At 44.5% G+C, this 16,868-nt stretch overlaps 1 protein-coding gene across 1 annotated transcript; it reads right to left on the reverse strand.

The window, feature by feature from the left end:
- Positions 1 to 2,937: 2,937 nt before the first annotated feature.
- On the reverse strand, positions 2,938 to 6,763 carry Thbd (thrombomodulin). The gene has a single exon (XM_021193641.2). It carries the CDS (start codon positions 6,465 to 6,467, stop codon positions 4,728 to 4,730), a length of 1,740 nt encoding a protein of 579 aa, XP_021049300.1. The 5' UTR covers positions 6,468 to 6,763; the 3' UTR covers positions 2,938 to 4,727.
- Positions 6,764 to 16,868: the final 10,105 nt, after the last annotated feature.

The following is a 16,868-nucleotide window of genomic DNA, read 5'->3' on the forward strand; positions in this document are numbered from 1 at the left end:
GTGGAAGGTGATGTCTTGTGCTCAAGGTAACTGAATCCAAGCAGAGCCAGAGTGATGGGGGAGTGAGATGAGAATGGTCATCACAAAGCTTCCCTTCTCTCTCTCTCTCTCTCTCTCTCTCTCTCTCTCTCTCTCTCTCTCTCTCTCTCTCTGTGTGTGTGTGTGTGTGTGTGTACAAAAACCTCACCCTGCTCCACCAGCCAAGCTTTCTAACAGTTGAGGCCTGAGAGGTAGAAGCCAAGGCCATGCTGGTGACATGAGGCCGCTGATGAAGATGCAGACAAGTGACAGGGTTCTGCCACCATCTTATAACCTCCTGTCACACAGATTTCCTTCAGGGTGAGGTTTAAAGACAGACATCCCTATCCTAGGGCCCTACTGGAACAAGTTATCACAAGGCCCAACTTTGAGTTGTGATGCTTTGCCCAAGATCCCTGAAACCCTCAGCTGTCTGCCCCATCCCATTTCAAGTAGGCAAGATGTGAGGGAACAGACTCCACGACCTCTTCTGTGTTTTGCAATCACACTTTCAAAGCAGGCTGAAAAAGATTTTGATTCTGTTAGAATATAATGTTAAAACAATATTTAGTTTTTTTGTGAGTGAGGAAATCAATTGTTTGCTTATGTCTGAACCTGCTGAGCAAGAGAAAAAGAAGGAAGGACCCACTTGAAACAAAAAGGTAGTGCTGAGCCAGGCATTTATTTGGTGGAAGCGGGGAGTGGAGCAGATCTGGGTGTGTCCTGTGTCAGTCTATGTACTACAGGCAAAGGTCAGGAGATGTTTCTGGGTACCACCCTCACAGAGCCTGTGTTGTTTGTAAAATAAGTTTTACTGATATTGCAGAGTCACCACAGTTAGCCCAAGAACAGGAATGGCATTAGGGATCCTGGTCTTGTCCGCAGCAAAGGATTACTCACAGTGTCACACACACATGAGGCATGAACCCTCTGGACTGGAGCCACTTTCTCCTTAGTCCTCTGAAAGCATGTCCTCTCCTCCCTGCGATGTCTTTGGAACAACAGATGTACAGAGATCTCTGTAGCCCCACCCCACTGATGACACTTAAAAGCAGAGAGTGAGCTAGAGCCCGTGAAGCTTGGATTTCCCAGATCCTGCAGGGTCACGCTTGCCCTGCAAACATCTCCCTCCTTAAACTGTAACTAGCACCACAAATCCCACCCCCACAGTTCCCTCAGGGCCGACAGTGCCCTTGCAAAGTGGCTGTATAACGCTCCCCCCCCCCCTTTTTTTTTTTTTTCCGAGACAGAGTTTCTCTGTGTAGTCCTGACTGGTCTGGAACTCACTTTGTAGACCAGGCTGGCCTCAAACTCAGAAATCCTTCTGCCTCTAATTCCCAAGTGCTGGAATTAAAGGCGTGCACCACCACTGCACGGCGGCTGTATACCCTTAAATGTCATTCGTCACTGGCTTACATTTGCTTCCATGATGTTCCCCATTCCAATGTAACCGTTTCTTATTCATATAAGCATCTATTAAGGTAATGTCTCACAGGCTAACAGTTATTAAGCATGTACTACACGCCAGAAACTGCTTGCTCTTCTTTTTACTCCTTGTGCAACTACACAGAGGTAGTACAGTTGACTCCCAGTCAAAAGGAGTGGTAAGGTAAACCCAAGAATCAGACTGAGGTCGGAGCAAGATGTCCATGAGAGTCCCAGCCCACATTATCTCTGTTGGCTGCTAACAGGACAAACTGAAGGTTTCCTTTTTAGGAATATGTAAATAGTCTAGAAGTTTCTATTCTCTTTCTGATCCCAGCATGCTCCTGATAAAACACCTGAGACACTAAGGATACCCCCCTTTCCTCTACACTCTCAGAACCATCCATTTGGTCTCACCTTGCTTCTCACAGATCACTAGATAGATTGCATGATGAAATCTCCACCAGTGGGGTCAAGACAAAGCGCCTTGTTGCACAAGTGTGAGGACCTGAGTTAAGATTCCCCCAACTCCACATAAAAGCCTGACACAGTGGTATTCGCCTGCAATGCCAGTGCTAAGAACTAAGGGAGAGAGCCAGAGCCTGAGGGACTCGTCTACCTGAAGACAGTGAGATCCAGATTCAATGGGAGGTCCTGTTTCAATAAAGTAAAATAAATAAAATGGAGAAGCAATTTAGGAAGACATCCTGATGTTGACTTAGGACTCTGCAGGTGCCTACAGGGGTGAATGAACAAGCATGCAGCCATATCCCCAACACACACACACACACACACACACACACACACACACACACACACTCCTATGTCTTCCTACAGTAACAGTTCATGCCAACACTGAGAATCTCTGCCATATCTGGATTCTAAAATTATCTGATTGTCGTATTTAACTGTCTTTTCTCGTGTTTGCCTCATGGAAAATTTCATATTCCAATATGTAAAATTCAGACAGCTCAACCCTTCTGCAAAACAAGGGTCCAAGAGGCCAGTGTCACAAAGACAGTAACGCTCATCATTGCCAGCAGAAATGATGATGGTTTCACAACATATGAAAATGACACCTTGGCATTCAGAAATAATACATGAATCCAAGCCCTAGACCTCTCATGACAACTTGAGTTTCGAATGTCAGATAGCAGGGGATACTGAAGCACATACAGAAAGACCCTCAGCTAGGAGGCCAAAGATCCCTCAGATCCCAGAGTGTGTCTGAAAATACAGACATGAGGCCTCCAGTATAAAGTTGCTATGGTCATACACATAAAAAAAAATATCTGCACATACAAAGATAACAAACTCCTGTTACATGGAAAATAACTTCCTCTTGGAAGATAAAGTCAGAGATTGTCTTGCTAGCAGGTGGTATGATGCAGGCCAGCCTTTAATGTCTCTCCTGGAGTTGGCGTTGTTTGTGTGTATAAAATAAGTTTTAAAAAGTGAAGGGACTTGGAGGAGAGAAAGGAAGTAGATGAGACATCAGCACATTGTAATCTATTTATTTTGTACATGTGACGTCATAAGCAAAGGCTTTGCTTGTGTTCTAGCGAAACTCCAATAAATAAATAACTATGTACAAATATACTGAGCTTACAAAACAGTAAAGAAAAACCTTTCTTTACAAAAGGTACACATATAATACATTTGTTCCTTACACTAACATATGAACTCGCTCCTAGCTTACTTAAAACAAAACCCTTCTGGACTCTGTGTGTCAATATCTATAGGTGTGTACCTTCTCATTTTATTTTATCCAGAAAGCAAAGCTATGCAGAGAAAATTCCTCAGTTTCTTGATAATAAATGGCCTTAACATGGCCTGCTACTTATTATTAACCGACATTTAAAATGTTCTCTAAAAGTTGGAAACTCTTAAGACCAGTTGTCCTGAAATGACTGGACAATGCCCCTGTGGATGTTCTCAAAATGCAGATTCTTATGAACTGGCACACTGGGGTGGGGTGGGGGTGGGAGGGTTAGGATTTTGCAATTCTAGCCAGATCCCAAGGGAGGTCCCAATTCTTGTGTACAGGCCAGTGGCCAGGGCTAGAAGATCCCTCTGAAGTACAAGATACCGTTCAAGAGCCTCATTAAAAGAAAGCCCCACCTAGGCACCCCCAGACTCCCAGACTCCATTCCCAAGTTCCCATGTCTCCCTAAGCAGCACATTGCTTGTATTTTGGGACTACAGTGTCAAGCACAGTTGCGAGTCAGCTAGGCACGAAGCATACAACTCAAGTTTTACTGGAAGATGCTTCCATCTGTCAGTCTCTGATATGTCGAGGCAGGACCACATACATCCTTGGATAGCTATGAATGTGGCCCAATATGTCTGAAGATAGCAATGTCCTATTGTCATGTCAAAGGGGTTGGACAAAGGACCCTCTGCACATTTTGAACACTGTCAAAAATTAATAACACTGTAGGAGCCTGCATAAAAAAATCTTAATAATAATTACCTCTTTTGTCATTCTCATTCAAAACAACAGCAATAATCATAAAAGCCAGGCTCACCCTTTCAAATACAAATACAAAACAAAACAAAACAAAAAAAAACCCCTACTTCCTTGAGTTTAATTTCTGTGACATTCCAGCACTATTAACTAGTTAGTGTTCAGCTGAAATATTTTTAACTTTTGTTAAAATTCTTTTGCTCTGGTTACCTGAAATTTCCGACTAAATACCCAAAGCCAGTGAAAAAGAACATTTTCTGCTTTTAGTGTTTCTTTTCTGTTTCACATAAGAGTTTGGAGACAACAGTAAGGGCAAAGTTGTGATCAGGTTTGGGAAGGAGAATGACAGGAGAGGGGGAGGGGAAGAAATGGAGGGACAGAGAAAGGGGTGGGGGACTGGAGACGTACAAGCAAAAGAAAACTGAAGGGAAGAAAATACTAAATACTTTTAAAAAAAATAAATATCTGGGTCTTCTCCAGCCCATGGGGACAAGGTTTGCCTCCAAGTCTACAGATAAGCAGCACCCACACATCCCGCACCCCAAGGTGAAGGACTGGCGCACTCTGGGATCTTCGCTGTAATTGCCACCTCCGCCCAGTTGTCCAGTATCTACTTGGAAGAAACTGGGCTGTACTGCTTCAAGTCCTCCCTACTCTCGCTTGTTCTGAGAGGATGGGCTCTTCTCTGGTTATTACACCAGCCAGGATGCTTTAAGTTGCCAGAGAGCACAGCTGGGAGGCTGAAGAGAGAAAGAGAGAGAGGAGAGGTACAGAGACCGGAAAGACAAAGGCCACCTGGGTCTCTGGTGCAAATCCCTCAGAACTTCTGCAGAGTCCGATCAGTCCTCACGTGCTGCAGCACTACCTCCTTGGCGGAAGATGCGCACTTGTACTCCAGCTCTGCGCGAGCAGCGCCCTGCTTCTTGCGCAGGTGACAGAGAAGCGCCAAAAGCGCCACCACCAGGGACAGGCTGGCAATGGAGATGCCAATGAGCACGCCAGAATGCACTGGCCTTGCAGAAGGGGGGCCTGTCGGAGAGGCTGGCGTAGGGCTGACTGGAGGTTCCCCAGAGCCCTCCTCGTCCTTGGTGTAGGTGTCTTCCCTAACAGGGGTGGGGTCACACTCCTTACTAATCTGACCAGCAAGGGCTGTGTCAGGTCCGCAGATGCACTCATAGGAGCCAGGAAAGTTTCGACATTCACTGGGGGAGCATTCATCTTGACTGCACTCATCAATGTCCGTGCATATGGAACCGTCGTCCAGGATGAAGCCTTCAGGGCATTCACAAACAGTAGGGGAGTTAGGGTCACAGTCTGCTGGGCACGAAGTTTCATTGCAGAACATTTCGCACTTGTGCGGTTCATCCGGCTTGGGTGCGAAACCCGGAGCACAGATGCAACGGTACTCTGTAGAGCTCACTGGCTGACACTGAAACTCGCAGTTAGATCCGAAACACGGATCCAGGAGCTCCACGCACTCTCCATCCACCAATTCATAGCCTTCATAGCAGAAGCATTCGAAGCCGCCCTTGGTGTTAACACAGAGCTGGGGGCATGGATTGGGCCCCTGCTTACAGTCATCCACGTCCTCACACCGGTGTCCATCTGCAGCCAACTGGTAGCCTGTTTCACACATACAGGAGTAAGAGCCTGGCACTTCAGCGTTGCTGACGCAAAAATGCTCGCAGAGTTCGTTGCACGATTGAACCACAGGTCTTGCGCACGAACGTCCATCGGCCTGCAGGTCCATGTCGTTGGGGCAGAGGCATCGGGGTTCATTCGTGCTCCTATTGCACAAGTACTCGCAGCCACCATTCTCCACGCTGCAGTTCCAGGCTCCTGTCGCTTCCCGAGCCCAGTGTCCCTCTGAAGTTCCGGGAGGGGCCCTGCACACCAGCTCCAAGCCAAGGGGCTCCACCGCAGCAGAACTGCCTACCGGCACCGTTTGAAAGTCCGCACCACTGACCCCGAACGGGGTGTTGTAGGTACTAGAGATATGGGCAGTCTCAGGATCGCGGGTATTCACCGTCAGAGGCCTGCAGGAAGCTGTGAAGTAAAACTCGCAGAGGAAACTCTCGGTCTCGGTCTCGCATGGCTTCTCTTCCCAGGCCGGCTCGCCCGATGCAGTTTCTGTTGCTGTCGAGACCGTGACGCACAGCGGGCCACAGAGTGGAGCCGACTGGTCGTTGGGCCGCGCCCACCTGCTGTAACTGGTGTGGTTATCCCCAGTAACCCACTGGAAGCCGCGCAGGGGCCCGAGATGCACCGGGTCGCCACAGCCCTGCGGGAGCTGTAAACCGATCCAGGGCTGTGAGCGCATACTGCTCTGGCTCAGCAGAAGGGAGATGACATCGGCAGCCACTGAGGAGCGCACTGTCATCAAATGTCCTTGCAGGCGCTGGCAGGCCTGGCTGGCATCGAGGAAGGTCACGGGGCCCTGGAAAAGCGCGAAGCACTCGTGCTCCACGCATTGACTGCCTGTGGGCTGCAGCTTGGCTAGTGCGGAGAGCCCCAGGCTAGCTGGAGCCAGCACACCCAGAAAGAAAATCCCAAGCATGCTGTCCAGGGGTGCACCGTGCAAGCTCCGAGAAACTCTAGCCCTGCGCTGGTGCAGACACCTAGTCCAGGCAGACGGGTTTCCGTACGCCTGCGGCGACAGCAGCTAGCCACTATCACAACCTAGACGTTTCTAGCCCAGGCTCGTAGTCCCTGCGAGGCAGCCTCTGTCATGCCACTCCGCTGAGGCTCCAGTTTATAAATGCGCGGCCCTCCCTCTTTGCACGTTCGGGAAAAGGAAGGAAGTGCCTGGTGGGAAGGGCTGATGCTGCGTTCTCGGATTACTGGGTTCTACGGACGCCTTGTGCCCGCCCTCCAGCCTGGGATCACCTCTGCGCGATGAGTTTAAAACTCTGTCTGGGCGTTGGGAGGCCCTCGGGCGTGGCCTGCAGGCGCCACCACAGAACACAACTGTGTCAGCAAGTCGACAGTTCCTGCCCCAGACTCTCCGGTATAGCCCGCGGGTAGCCTGTGTTTAAACCTCTACACACGTACACACACTCACACGCGAACGCACACGTACACACATACTCACACCTCCACATAGATGCTACCAAAGTTTGGAAGATGGTCCGGTTGGTGGGGCAGGGAAAAGAAAGGAAGAGTCCGGTAGAGGTGTGTCTGAGACCTGCAAGACTCTGAGAAAGGTGAGCTAAATCCAAGGCAGGAATTCAGGAAGCCTGGCTGCAGTGACAATCGGAGGTTTAGGTCCCAAATGACCTTGGAGGAGGCAGGGGAAACAATACTAGGGCAGCAAGAGGGCAGAGTGGTCTAATAACCCCAAACCCTACTCCAGTCTCCATTCTCTCCCGTTCCTGAGCAGGCATCGCCAAGGCCAGACCCTATCTAGTTGCTTGAAAAAGTCGTTCAAGTTTTGTGTGGGTTCAGAGATCGTGGCCCCCTTTCCCAGCCCATTTCCTGCAGAATCCTCTGGGGAAGGTGTGTTGCGTTCCTTTGTTCTGGTTCTGTTCTGGTTTGTTCTGTTTTCCTCCAAGCCTATCTCAGACCCCTCAACGAAACTGGCCCTGGGGGTGGGGTGGGGCACCACAAGGAGGCGATATGAGCTACAATGGCGCCTACTTGGTTCCTTTTGAGGTGATCATGTCCACCGTCATTTGAGAGTCTCAAAAGATAGAGGTGCCTACACAATCCGTTTGCTCACAAAGGGGATTGAAGAGGAGTGTCCTGTGGGCAGCTGGGAGGGGCGGATGGGAATCTGTTACTTAGGACTTTTAGGTGCTTAAGCACTCACCAAGAATGTGGAGGGCTGTGCCCAAATCAAAGCTTAGCCACCTCCTCCCCACCTCTCTCATCTGCCTACTCCCCAAACACGCGCTCGAGCGCGCGCGCGCGCGCGCTCACACACACACACACACACACACACACACACACACTCAGCCTCAGTCGTACACTCCGCGGCAGTCACTTCCACCCCACTACCAGGAGGCGGTGCTGTTGAACTCTAGACCAATCCAAGGACAGTGGAGCATTACTACAACTGCTATGCAGACTGCCTGGAGCAAAGCCGAAGGTTAGGAAATTCAGCTGTGGGAAGCCTCGCGAAGTTCCCACGGCTTACAAATGAATAGCTTCTCTGGTTCAGTACAGCTCGGACTTTAGATGAGAACAGAAGGCTGCGGTGTCCTCACGTGGAGAAAAACATGCACAGAGGGACGCGTGGCCAAGCGGGTGAAATGAAAGCACTGAAATTGTAAAAAGAAGCAGGTGGAACATCCTCCATCTGTTTGCCCATGTGGGACTCTGGCTCTGTCAAGCCAGAGCTGGGACCTGTAGAGTTCACCATCCCCTTGGCTGAAGTTGTCTTTATTGGGCCAAAGATGCCTCAGCTCTCCAGTAAAGAAAACTCCAGAGCAAATGGGAATGAATACAGCTATGCCTGGGTCCTAGGAAAGAAAAGAATGACCAGGGGTTGGACAATGGGGATAGCCTCTAGAGAAGGAGGCAGCTTTTTTTATGTGGGATGGGACCTCCAGGGGCACTGTTCCAGAGTAGGGACATCCCCTAGGTAGAAGACAACAGCGCATGGACCAGAGGCACTGTCTGCAGATTCAGTGCTATGAGAGCATGGGATTAAAGGGTGGTTACCCTCCTGAGTGGGGACTTTTCAATATGACAGTTGCTTTAATTAGGCTTTCTATGGCTGTGATAAAACACCATGACCAAACGCAACTTGGGGAGAGAGCGGTTTGTTTTATCTTCCTGCTTAAGGTTCATTATCCAGAGGAGTCAGGGCATGCACCTAAGGGCAGGAACTGACTTGGAGGCCATAGTGGAATGCTGCATACTGCCTAGCTTCTCATGGTTTGCTCAGCTTGTCTTATTATATCACCTAGGACCAACCAGCCCAAGAGTGGCACTTCCCACAAGGAGATGGGTCCATCCACATCTGTCATCAGTCAAGAAAGTGCACCACAGGCTTGCCTACAGGCCAATCTGCTGGGGACATTTTTGCAACTAAGCTTCTCTCTTCCCAAATGACTAGGTTGTGCCAGCTTGGACTATCCACACCCATCTTCAGTGGTTATTTTAAGACAAAATGTTTCCTAGTGAGATGCAACACACATGTCTACTCACCCTAGATAGGGAACCCATGAAAAACCAGAGTATGGATATCACCAGACTCCAACTTGGTAAACCAATGTTTTTATTTGGATTACTTATTAGTGCAGAAATGACTCAAACACAGGTGGCCTGCACCATCAAAGCCCACTTCAGCATGTGTGACAGTTCACAAAGCTAGCAACCTGGAGTACACTGCACACCCTGCAGGCGACTCAACAATTTGGAGAGTGTCCTTTCCAGGTAATCTGTTGGTCTAAACCTCTTCTGGGCAGTTAGCGGGTTTGATTTCAAAGTCTTCTTAGCAGCTTGACTCCACTCATCTGAAAGGGACTCTCAGCTTTTATTGCTTATTCTGGCAGGGAGAGGCCAAGTAAATTTTGTCAGTTTCAGGGACTTCCTGAAGCTCTCCTAGTTGTCTACTTTCTTGCTTAAGGAGCTTCCATCCATTCCTGCAGGATAGAATGTTTTAATCTAGAAGGAAACTGTTAACAATAGTTGGAGAGTCTAATGGAAAATGTAACCATACTACTGCAAAGTGTTGGGACTTCTACACAGAAAACTCTGTGATGGGAAAGGTTGTCTGGGTATATATAAAGAGGTGCTGGTCCTTTCATATTAGAACCAATACCATGTAGGTTTCAGCAGGTTCTGCAACATCCTGCAGAGGACAGATGGATATGGCATGAGCTCTCCTATTCACCATCACTTTACCTCTGTCCCATTCACATACTGCATGGCAAAGTATATGTTCCAAACCTTTCCCTCTGACACTGCAGCTTTCCTCATCAGCCGCTGCAATACTCAAAGCTCTTCTGCATGCTTTAAACTGATTCCCATGGAATGAAGTTTTCCAGACCTTTGTAGTCCATGGTTTCCTATCTATATTGGATGTGTGACACACCCATCTCCCTCTAATAAGTTTATTCCGCACTATGCCAACTCCAATTATACAGCAACTAAAATGTTTTCCTTCTGAGATCATCCCAAAGAGCATCATGTCTAGCCTTACACTTCCAGATATCCCTGAGCCATCTGCACTCTTGACCTTTTCTCATTTTCAAGGCTTCCTCCATAATGCTTAATATATGTGGTCTTGTTTCCCTATGAGCAACTTCTCTAGTCTTCTTGCTGAGTCTACCAAGGTTACCACTTCACAATGGTTACCACTTCTTAGAGTCCTTGAACTTCTCACTCTCTACTGAACTTACCCATTTCCTATCAGGAGACTGCAGAGGAAATATCCCAGAAGGGTCCTCTAACCCAGTTTTGTTCTGTGCCACTATTTGAGCCACCCAGTTTGAAACCACCATAAGGTCTCAGGCTTCATTAGTTTCTTTCTTGTCCCATCCCTTCTCAAACTTCACTGTTCCTGACATAACCCTTGATGTTGAGGCAACTGGATTCCCAACACTGCTTCTGGTTTCTAATCGCTCCCATTCCTCGGCCCATACCACTTGGATCCTCATTCTCCCTCAGTGTTCCTCACCATGGGCTCAGAGAAGCCTGAGCTCCTTTCTGTTCCCTTACTCACTAAAGGGATTCCTTGCCTCAATTCCATGGCCACAAAAGGGAGTTTGCATTCAAGAATACTAGGCTGAGATTTGGAGCCAGAACCCACACTCTACCACCTCATACGGTTTCAGTGACCAAGTTACTTCTGGGCCCAATGGCTGTTAAAAGCCCTGGCAAGAGAAACTTCTCATCAATGTCAGAGAAATGCCATATTCCTCTCTCTTCCAGTCTCAGACTCCCAGATCTTCCTCTGTTAGGAAAATCCTTTTAGTCATCCCAATCTCTGTCTTCCACAAATGTTGCCTTTCTCTAAGTCTCAGTTGGCAAGCTGCTTCATCAACAAGTGTTTCTAAGTAACGAAAGCAGGCAGTTCTCCCTTCAGACTTCCTACACATCTTTCCATTCCCTGCTCCTTCCCAGCTCACTCCATCACCTGTGGATCCCATCACCTTTTGTTACACTTACACTCTGGCTTCCTGGTGTGAGTCACACGGCTCTTGTATTTCTTTGTATCCCTCTCACCTAATGTCTTGGCTTAAACAGAGTCACCTCCCAGGGGTGAATGAGCTTCTGCCCGCTTGGTAGTTATGTGCATTTCTCTGTGTCCCTCTAGGTGATTTCTTCAAATTTACCTGCAAAGCCAAGGATGAAGGACCTCAGAGACTTTGGGATAATCTAGAGTATGGACTTAGGAGCTAAATTGGCTGGACTTGAGTCCTCCACCATTTGCAAGATTTTTCCTTTTTAATTTCAAGATTTTTGCAGGTAATTTCCCATTTCTCTACCCTCCTGTGTTTCAATTCCCTCAACTGGATGATGAGGAATAGTAATGGTGAATGCATTATGAGAACTGAATAGGTTATGTGTGTAAAGCATTTACCAAAACTGAACTATAATGAACTCTCAAGTTTTAGCTAAAAAATAATCATACATGCCCCTGAAATTTGAGTTCAGTCACTAATTGTTTCCAGTTCTCAGCATGGTTCCAGCTCCTCACTAGAAAGTCACTGTCTATTGGATTAAATTTAGTGCAGCCAAGCATTTTTGCCAATTATAACAATAATTTTGAAAAAGAAACCCAAAGGAACAAAGGAGGCATAAAGAAACAACTGAAGATGTCCAGTGGTATAGGGCCTCGGGTCCCAGTCCACACTAAAGACATCCACCGTGAAACTCCTCTTTTTCTAGATGTGGAAACCAAAACCCAAAGAGAATAGGTGACCCACAAAGTCACTCAGTTAATAGACGATGAATTGAGTTACCAGACCCTGTTTGGATAAAAGACCTATAATGTGGAAGACACCCGAGGCCTTAATTTGTAACGTCAATTATTTTGACTCATTTTCTTACATATCTAATTGTCAGATACATCAGACAGAGGTACAATATCTGATGTGGAGGAAGTTTTGCATCTATAATGATCATTAGTTTTCTAGGAAAACAGTTGTTCCTTACACAGGGCTCAGGTGAAAGCTTTTTCAAAGATTACTGTAATCTCTTGTGTCCTTCTAGAAATCTGGCTTTTCAGTTGGGAGTTTCTGTTTAATTCTATAGAGGAAGCATGAAAAACTACTTTCCAGTAAACAGACTTTAGAAATCTAGACTGAAAGCAGACTTACCTGAAATTGACACCAAGCAGAGCCTGGAGTCTGAAGGGGACTTTCAAAAGCTTTGTGCCTACCCATCCCACCTTCATCATATTTTACTAGTGGGATACAGACATAAAAATTAAGTGTCTGTGACTGTGCAGTGATGTATCAACTCATAGGTGGGGACTTAAATGCTATCTCAGAAAATATTCAGTGGTCAGTAGCATGCTTAGAGCAAAGGAACACTTTACTAAGTCCTGGCTCTTACTCCAGCTTTCTTCAAGAAACAAGGTATCTGTGAACAATACTTTATTGATCCACTGTAAATGAGTATATGCTGAATATAATATATGAATATATATTATATTTGTAAAATACTTTAGAATATATATACATATATGTATATGTGTGTATATATATATATTCTAAAGCAATAAGACAATATTAAAATAAAATTTAAAAGATGTAAACAAACCCTACGCCCATAGATCAGAGGACTTAATACAGTGAAGGTGGCAATGTTCTCCAAAGTGATCCACAGATTCTGTGCATTTCTTATAAAAAATTTCAGGTGATTATTTTCCATATGTACCCTGTAATTCACACAGGTGTGAAGTGGAAAGACAAAAATCCTGGGGACAAAAGGATCAATGAAGGAAGATTCACACTTACTCTTTTCAAAACATACTACAAAGCTACAGCAGGAAAAACTTGGATATACGGAGCTAAATCAATGGATTAGAGTGAAGAATCTAAACATAACACATTATGGTTATTTGATTCAAATTATTATGTGGGATTATATAATCTCTCTGTGGCTGGAGAGATGGCTCAGCAGAACCACTGGTTGTTCTTCCTGAGAATCTGAGTTCAATTCCTAGCACCCACATGACAGCTTACTACTGGCTATAACTTCAATTCAGGGGATTAAATGTTCTCCCCCTTCTGACCTCTGTGAGCACTAGTCATAAACATGGTACACAGACATACATACAGGAAAATCATACATAATAATAAATAATCTATTAAAGAATAATCTCTTCAATAAATGGTGTTGGATAAACCTGAAAGCCATGTGAGGTCAGGCTAGAACTCTACCTCACTCTATATCTGAAAAATAGTTTTTAAAAAACCTAAACAAGAACACAAAAACTAGAAAAGCTATAGAAAGAATTACATATATAAATTTTGGTAAATTTTGTTACAAGACAATAATTTGTTGGACATGACACTAAAACCACAAGCAACAAAGAAAATACTCATTGGACATAATTGAGGTTAAAACTTATATTTCACAGGAAATAGACACCCACATATTGGAAAAAATATTTACAAGTCAAAACTGATAAAGAACTTTTCCCCCAGACTACATAGGGAGCTATTGAAAATCAGTAACACAGTTAACTCAACTACAATATGGACAAAGGATGTGAGGAAACAACTGTCTAAACCAAATGATCCACAAGCACACGAAAAGATGCTCTATGGCACCAGCTAGCAGGCAAATTCAAATCAAAACTACAGTGAGATATTGCTTTATACTACATATAGATGGCTGCATCTAAAAACACAGATAATTAAAGTTTAGAAAAACGTTGAGAGATGAGAATCCTCCTGTAAGTAGGACTAGAGGAAAACAATGTTGCAGTTGTGTTGGGAGGCAGTTAGCAGTTCCCTCAAGTTGGTAAACAGATACCAGGAGAAGTGAATATCTTTCCACATAAAACTTGTACATCTATAACTGTATCATTATCAATGACTAAGTAGCACAAAGAACCCAAAGGCCTACAGATGGATGAATAGGAGGATGCAAAGTAGGATGTGGATACTTGGGATAGTTCTTGGCAATAGAAAGACATGAAGACCTGCCATGATGGGGGATAAACTTTTTAGATGGTGTACTAAATAAAAGGCATGTTTTACAAATGATCACACATTGCATAATTCCATTTCCATGAAATTTCAAAAGAGAAAAATCTGGAGGGGCACAGAGTATTATGGTGACTGCTAATGGATATATGGTTTCTTGGGGGATGGTGATAACTTCTGAAAACTGATTGTAGTGACAGTAACTCAGCTAGGTGACTGTGTTGAAGGCCTTTGACTTGCTCATTGTAAATGAGTAAATGGTATAGTGTTTTACATCTCAGAAGAGTTGCTTTTAGAAAGGACACATGTTTGATCATTACTAAGCAATAATAGAATAGTAACAGACATTGGACCCTGTCAAGAGCAGCCTTGAGCCTTTCTCCTGCTACTGGGACCTTCACAGTATGAGGTATAAAATAAAACCATCGTTCCATCAATGGAACTTAGCAAGGATAACCTCAGCAGATTTTCTGCATAAGTCAAAGTGGTCTGTGTTGTGACTAGTCAGGATATGGTATATGGTAGATTCTGGAGGACTACCACCTTGATCATCTCAGTTAGGTCTCCTCATGGGTTCACTCGAAGAAAGAGACTTCAAAGAAAGCAGGAGCCTCGAGGGAATCAGCAAGAGATCAACAGCATCCAGGCTGACTGAGCAAGGCACCTTTCCGAAACACTTACCTGTTGTTCACAGCAGCATATAATTGGTAGATAGTTGATGATTCAGAGGTGAGAAACAATTATACCATGAACCATCTATCATTAGTGGATGAAACCTATAGACCCATTTTCAGAATAATATTTAAAATAAATACATCTACTAGAATACAGAATTCCAAAGGGAAATCATTCATATTGAGATGTGTTCAAATAAAGCAAATACCCACTAGCAAATAAATTCTTTTGAAAAAAAATGTAAAGACTCTTGAAAGGGCAATGAAACCTGTTAAAAGCTAGAGGAAACTAAAACATCTTCCCACAAATCCATAAACAAGCACAGAGAGGGCTCTTTCTAGATATTGCAGTAAGAAAGGTGTGTTCATATTCCTGTTGTTCGGCATCTCAATGGTATCACTGGGTTCTACCTCAAAGAAGATGGTCTTGGTTAGTTTTCAGAAAGACATTCATCCTATCCCTGAGCCAAACCACCTGGTACAGGGTAGACCTTTCCCAGATGTTGTAGTCAGACAGGGTGCAGCTATCTTCCAGCTGTTTACCAGGAAAGATTAGCCTCTGCTGACCAAGGAGGATGCCTTAATTGTCCCAGTTCTTTGCCTTGGCATTCTCAATGGTGTTAGTGAGCTTCATCTCCACAAATGCTTCTCTTTGAGTGTTTGTAATCTCTATCATCTCAAACTGGTAGTCTATGTAAATAATATTCCCAGAGCTCTGAAACAGCACAGATATCTGCGAATGTCTGTGATTCACACTGCTGGTGGCCCAAGTACTATCAACACGTCTATGGCATGTGCTGGCTCCTCCTCCTCTTTCCCTCTCTCCTCTTCTTCACCTTCAACCCTTCCTCTTTCCCTTTCTTCTCATCATCTTCTTCTCTTCTTCCTCGTTTTCCTTCTTTCTTGACCTTTTCTCCTTTCTTCCCTACAACTTTCCTTCTTCATTCTCTTCCTCCCATTTGTTCCTCCTGTTTTTTCTTTCTTCTCTTCTTCTTCCTCCTCTTTCTGAATGAAAAGATCCACTAAATTTCGTGTAAAGATGAATGAAAACAAAAAAATTACTCATTCCCATTTCAAGTTGACAAAACTTCAAAATTAAGAACCTCTCTCTCTCTCTCTCCTCTCTCTCTCTCTCCCCGAGTGTGTGTGTGTATGTGTGTGTGTGTGTGTGTGTGTGTGTGTGTGTGTGTGTGTGTGTATGTGTGTGTATTAAGACCTCTGTAGCTTTTTCATGGTACATTTGTACCATATTATGCTCTTGCTCAGTCTGCACACAATACTTCTCGGAGATCTTATTTTAATATAAAACACAATGCATGTTTAAAATGAAAATGCTCTTCCACTCAGCAACACTCTCCTGGAACCCAGCCCTTAGAGAAGAGCCAAAAAATTCAGAAGTGTTATTTGAAAGATGTCAAATGTGCTTTGACTTCTAGCAAACATTTCCTGGGGATAAGTTCAGGGCTTAGTACAAACAGCAAATTAGGCTTAAACATCAAGCATGTGTTGAGAAAATAACATATTTTGCTAGGAGAAGGCATGTAAAAAAGAAACTATCTCAATTACAATAAAAAGGATAATTTAATATGGACTTTAAGTATATTAAAGGTGGAAAAACTCAGCAATAAAACATCTGTCCTAAAATTAATTGCACGTATTTGATTTTTGCCTTTAATCTTTTGGGGGATAGCTAAATATTTTGTTAACATGAGAAGTATATTGAAAGGATTATAATTGACACATCAATTAGATGGGCAGTTCTGGAATTAACTTTATCTAATTTAGACAAATCTGCGTGGAGCAGTTAAGTTGTCTCTGAGTTAAAGCCTAAGAACAATGTTCAGTTTTCTGTGTTTTTGATTTTTGTTATAAAAGCATAAATTTCCTAAGTAATGGTTTCAGTTTTTAGGAAGACTAAGTACTTCAGAGAATGAAAACTAGTGACGTCCAATTATTTTGGTTATTAATATACAGTCTAAATTTTGCAGTCCTGTGCAAACAGGAACTATTTTAATGAATTTCTAACTCTGCTCCACAATGAGCTTCAGGAAGCAGCTGCTCTTGGGACTTAAGAAAGTCTGAGTTCTTCATCCTGGGAGTTCATCCTGCATTATTGAATCTAATTCCCCCATCATACATTTTACAAAAGGACAGATTTTTAATTCCATGGGTTCA

The sequence above is a fragment of the Mus pahari genome, chromosome 3 (genome assembly GCF_900095145.1).
Source record: "Mus pahari chromosome 3, PAHARI_EIJ_v1.1, whole genome shotgun sequence".
NCBI lineage: Eukaryota > Metazoa > Chordata > Mammalia > Rodentia > Muridae > Mus > Mus pahari.

Coding starts and splice junctions, on each gene's coding strand:
- Thbd (XM_021193641.2), bottom strand. CDS start 6,467: ATGCTTGGGATTTTCTTTCTGGGTGTGCTGGCTCCAGCTAGCCTGGGG.